The 4,734-nt window shown below is 50.7% G+C and overlaps 1 protein-coding gene across 1 annotated transcript in view; it reads right to left on the bottom strand.

Annotated features, from left to right (window-relative positions):
- Positions 1–2,588, bottom strand: part of UBL3 (ubiquitin like 3) — a 58,403-nt gene extending 55,815 nt beyond the window's left edge. Inside the window, exon 1 of the mRNA XM_074568364.1 lies at positions 1,631–2,588. Within this exon, the coding sequence (XP_074424465.1) occupies positions 1,631–1,657 (27 nt within the window). The 5' untranslated portion in view covers positions 1,658–2,588. The remainder of the gene's footprint in view (positions 1–1,630) is intronic.
- Positions 2,589–4,734: the final 2,146 nt, after the last annotated feature.

Raw genomic sequence — 4,734 nt, 5'->3', positions numbered from 1 at the left:
CTAGCGGCAGCATCACGATTCCCAGGCAGTCAGGCAGGACCTAGAAGTAGTGTGGAGGTGGCAGTGCACTGAGCCTGGGGTGAGAGGGAAGAGAAGTGCTTTATGTCACTGACAAGGGACTCCTCCAGGCAATTTAAAAAGTAGCACTAAGAGATTTGCATCTAACCCTCCACAGCTAAGGAGAGGATTTCTGTGATGAAATGCAAGACAGACATCTGCAAGTGAGAAGGGGGTTCAGAGCACTCTAACAGCCAGAGAGACCCTAAAAAGAAATATATGAAAAATAATAATTGAAAGGATTCAAAGTCAGAGGCAATAGCCTTCTCATCAACCTTTTCTTCTGGGTGGCAAAATTTATTTATAATATTTGAAAAAGGCAGGGAAGGGAGAAAAAAAAAAAAGGTGAGCTTAAAACCATGTTTGATCATCCTCTATATCTTACTGTTCTACTTTTTTGGCAGAATTCACTCATTTTGACTGCAGTACAAAAGCTGTGAAGGAAACACTAAAAGTACGCAACTAAAGGACACCATTATTTCAATAGGCCATTTGTCATACATATGCACCAATAATTGTATATCTATGGCTGAAACAAGGGCTACTCGGTTTCATTGTTATCTCTGTCAGGGCAGGTTTTACTCGCAAAACAGAACTTCGCCCTGAACAGAAAAAAAAATCATAGACAAGTCTGCTGCTTTTAGAAGAAAAGTACCTTTATATGTGAACAATGGTGCGGAGATACGTGAAAATATTCTTCCGTAAGAATAAAGAATTAACATATCAAACGCAGCCACAACATTTTTTTTTTTCCAATTAAGTGATTTATGGAAATACATACAAATGGGGAAAGTCGTGCTGAACAGAAAGATTACCTAGCAGACCTGATTCACCCTCTCTCCTCATGCCCTGCTATACCTTCCTATTTTAAATGTACTGAGCCAACACAGGCTGAAGTACAGTCCGCCATAAGAAGTACTAGGAGTGCCCTTGAAAAATGTCCAGATTGCAGCTAGTGCACAAAGGACCTCGCTATGTAAATAAATGCATGAGAATTTCTCTCTCGCTCTTGACCCAGCAGCAAGGGAAGAGATTAACTTCCCATCAACATCGAAAGACAAAGCGTCGGTAAGAAACAAGCTAAGTTTGAGAGAAGAAAAGGAAGAAAGCTGAGAGTAAATTTCAGCCAGTTTAGAAAGAAGAAAAAAAAAAAAAAAAAAAAGGAGAGAGAGAAATGGCTTGTTTAAAAGCATTCCGAATGTTCTACTTCGTATTTCTCTTCCCCCAAAAAACGCTCGGCAGAGCTGAAGAGCAGTGCCACACGAAATAAACCAGAGCAGTCAGATATTAACTGCCGTAGGAAGTGAAGGCAGACATCCCCCCTTTGCCTTGCTACACAGAAGGCGACGCTGCAGATTTCCCACTCCGCTACCAAAAAACAAAGCAGAACCAGCATGTGGGGCGGGAGGGGGGTTATTAACTGTCAACTTTTTGTTCCTTAAATATGTAACCGAGACCTTTCTTTTTTTTTTTTTCTTCCCACGCCCCTCTTCTTTCCATCTTCTCTGCCAAAAGGGGCTGAAATAAACGTTATTCCATAACAATACTATCAAAAAAGAAGCGTAAGACTTACCATATCAGCTGGAACGCTGCTGGACATCTTGATGTTACCCTAAATGGCTTAAAATCAACTTTAAAAAAAAAAAAAAGCACCAAGAACAGCCGGCCGCAGATCTTTCAAGAAGCAAAACCGGTGTCAACGTCGGAGGCAGCAACTTCCACGTCCCCTACGAAAAAGAGGTGCCCGATGTGCGGCGGGGAAGGCGGCGGGCTGAGGAGGAGAAATATCCAGTGGCCAGCGGTGCCGGGGCTGAACCGGGGGAGCCAGCGGGAGACCAGAGATGGCAGCAGATCCCTGTCAGCAGCAGCACCAGCGGTGGTGCCAGGTAGACCAGGCAGGATTACACCGCCACATGAGCTGCGTGCGGGCTTCTTTTTCCCCCCCTTCGCTCCCTCTTCCTTTTCTTCCAACCCTTGACAAATGACGACGGGATGATTCACGGGATAATGGTGCGTCCAAGTCACCTCCTCAGTCAGCGGCAGGCAGGACCTCGCTCCTGCCCTCGGCGGGGCAGGCAAGCGGGAGGGCCGGGGTGGGCCCGGGGCCGCTGGGGAGGACGCCGGGCTTCGCTCCCCCCTTAAGCGGTGTGCGACATTCAACAGGGTCTGCCAGGGAGACGGGCCGGGGAGGGTTGCCTGAGGGGCGGCCGGAGGGGAAAGCCCTCCCCCGCGATGCTCCGGCGGCGACGGCACTCGGCGGGGGCCGGGGGGGCGTTCAACGGCGGCCGCGTCCCGCTGCCTCAGGTCTCCGCTCGCATCGCCGCCGCCGCCGCCTCCTCCTCAGCCCGCCCTCCCTCCCTCGCCTCGTCCGCGGGCGGCAGGGGCGGCCCCCCCCCCCCCGGCTCCTTCCCCCGCCAGCCGCGCTGCCTCGCCCCGCTGCGAGCCGGGAGGTGCCGGTCCTCAGCGCGATCGTCGCCCGCAGCCGCCCCCTGTCATCTTCGCCTCAAACCAACATGGCGCCCGCCGATCCCAGAAAGGGGACACGGCAGGGGAGAGACCGACCCCCTCCTCCGCCACCGCCCCTCCCGCCGCATCACGTGACGCCACCCCGCGCGGCACCATGGGGCTTGTAGGCGGCCGAGGGGAGGGGGCGGGGCCAGTCTGACCACGCCCCTCCTCCTTAGCAACCGTTGCTAGGGCGGGGAAGCGGCCCGCCGCCGTGCGCGGCCTCTCGCCGCCTGCGCCCGGCGCTCCTCGTCCCCTTGTCCCTCGCCCCGCCGGGGTGGCTCCTCACCCCCGTCCCGCGGCTCGCCTTGCGGTGGAGGCGGCGAACCGTGGGGTCCCCTGGGCACCGCCGGGGCCTCGGAGTCACTTCCAGGCCCTGGCAAGCAGAGCCTACCCCCGCCCCCCTCACCGCCAGCCGGGTAAATACCACAGAAACCGTCGTTTTCCCCGAGGGCGGCTGCAGCTTCCTCAGGGCGTTTGGGGCTCTCCTTGCAGCCCTTTCTCCCTGGGTCCCCTTCTCAACGTGCGGGCCTCTGCTGGACAGCTTCCAAAAAGAAAAAGAAAGGAAATTTTTATGTTACTGTTTTAATTTTATTTTGGCACCACCGATCCACAAGTCTGGGCCTGTACATCATTTCTTTGTATTTCTCATTTCCTACATTATTTTTTAGAGTTTGATATATCAAGGTTCTTCTTGGCTGTCTTTCCCCCCACCCCCCAAACTGTGTAGTTTTATTAATGAAAAAAGCTCCTGGAAGATTCACAGTGAAAATGATGACTTCCGACTTGGAAGCACCTGGAGAAAGAGGACTTAGCATGTAAAATGCCCCCTTCGGAAGCTGTCCCATTCCGCAAAGAGCTTCACTTTTGTTATGGATCCACATTATCTGAAATGGTGTCTGTAATGGGTATATTTTTTCTTATTCCAGGCTGCTCCCAGATACCAGCATTCAACAAAGGAAGGCTGTGCCTGATGGAAAATGCAGCCCACCTAGAAGACACAAAAAAAAAATCCTACACAAAATGCAGATCTATTGAAGGCCTTTTGAGAGGTGTGTGGAGAGACACATAAGCTGGTACTGTAGAACTGGCCAAGAAAAAAAATCAAGAAAATCAAGTAGATGGAACTTGTGACAGATGCAGCCTGGTTCTTTTGGGGACAGATCTCATGTAAAACCACAGGAAATTAAGACAGAGTTGTTCCCTTTAACACTAAAAGTTTGAGGCTGCCTTTCCTCTTTAGAACTTCACACAGCTAAGGCAACCCCTGGCAAGACACCATCCCTTGCAGAGGTTATAATTCTTTTCTTTATACTCTGCTCCAAAATAGCACAAAGCTACCAACTTCAGAAGATAGATTTGACAGCAAGCAGCCCTGTCTGATGCCTGGGAGTGGAGTTGGGGGCCATCAGAAGTTGCCCCGCACGCATGGCCTCTGTGAGGATCCTGTGCTGTCACATGTATGACTTTAGGCACGTCACTCCCTCCCTTGTCAGCCTAGTTTGCTTAGATGGTACATTTTTGGGAAGCAGTGACTAAGGCATCTCTCACAGAAGGAGAGATTGAGAGCTGGGACTGTTCAGCCCCAGGAAGAGAGGTCTTGGAGGGATCTCATCAGTGTAAGTGCCTGATGGGAGGGAATGAAGAAGAAGGAGCCAGACTATTTCGTCAGTGGTGCCCACTGACTGAACAAGGCAATGGGTGCAAGATAAATCCAATCTGAACGTAAGAAAAGACTTTTTTTACTGTGAGGGTGACCAAACACTGGCACAGGTTGCCCAGAGAGGTTGTGGAGCCTGTGTCTGTGAAGATACTCAAAACCCAACTGGACATGGTCATGGACAACCTGCACTGGCTTATCCTGCTTGAGCAGCGGGTTGGACAAGACGACCTCCAGAGGTTCCTTCCAACCCAAATGGTGCTGTGACTGTGACTCTCCCCTGATAAACGCTTTTATGGTACCTTATATCATCATACCCAATCTTAGTCAGGTCTTCTAGCCACCAACAGGATAAAAACGCTTGTGTTTGTGGGACCAATAGCAAATTGTTGAACATCGCTTACTTTTTCTCCAATTGAATATCATTGAGGGACAGAGACAGTGCAAGTGTTCCTCTTTTTTTTTATTGTCATAAAGTATCTAAACAGTAATACTGATAGATGAAGGTCCAA

The sequence above is a fragment of the Larus michahellis genome, chromosome 1 (assembly GCF_964199755.1).
Source record: "Larus michahellis chromosome 1, bLarMic1.1, whole genome shotgun sequence".
Lineage (NCBI taxonomy): Eukaryota > Metazoa > Chordata > Aves > Charadriiformes > Laridae > Larus > Larus michahellis.
Note: the sequence above shows the minus strand (reverse complement) of the source record. Positions and strands in the feature narration are given on the sequence as shown.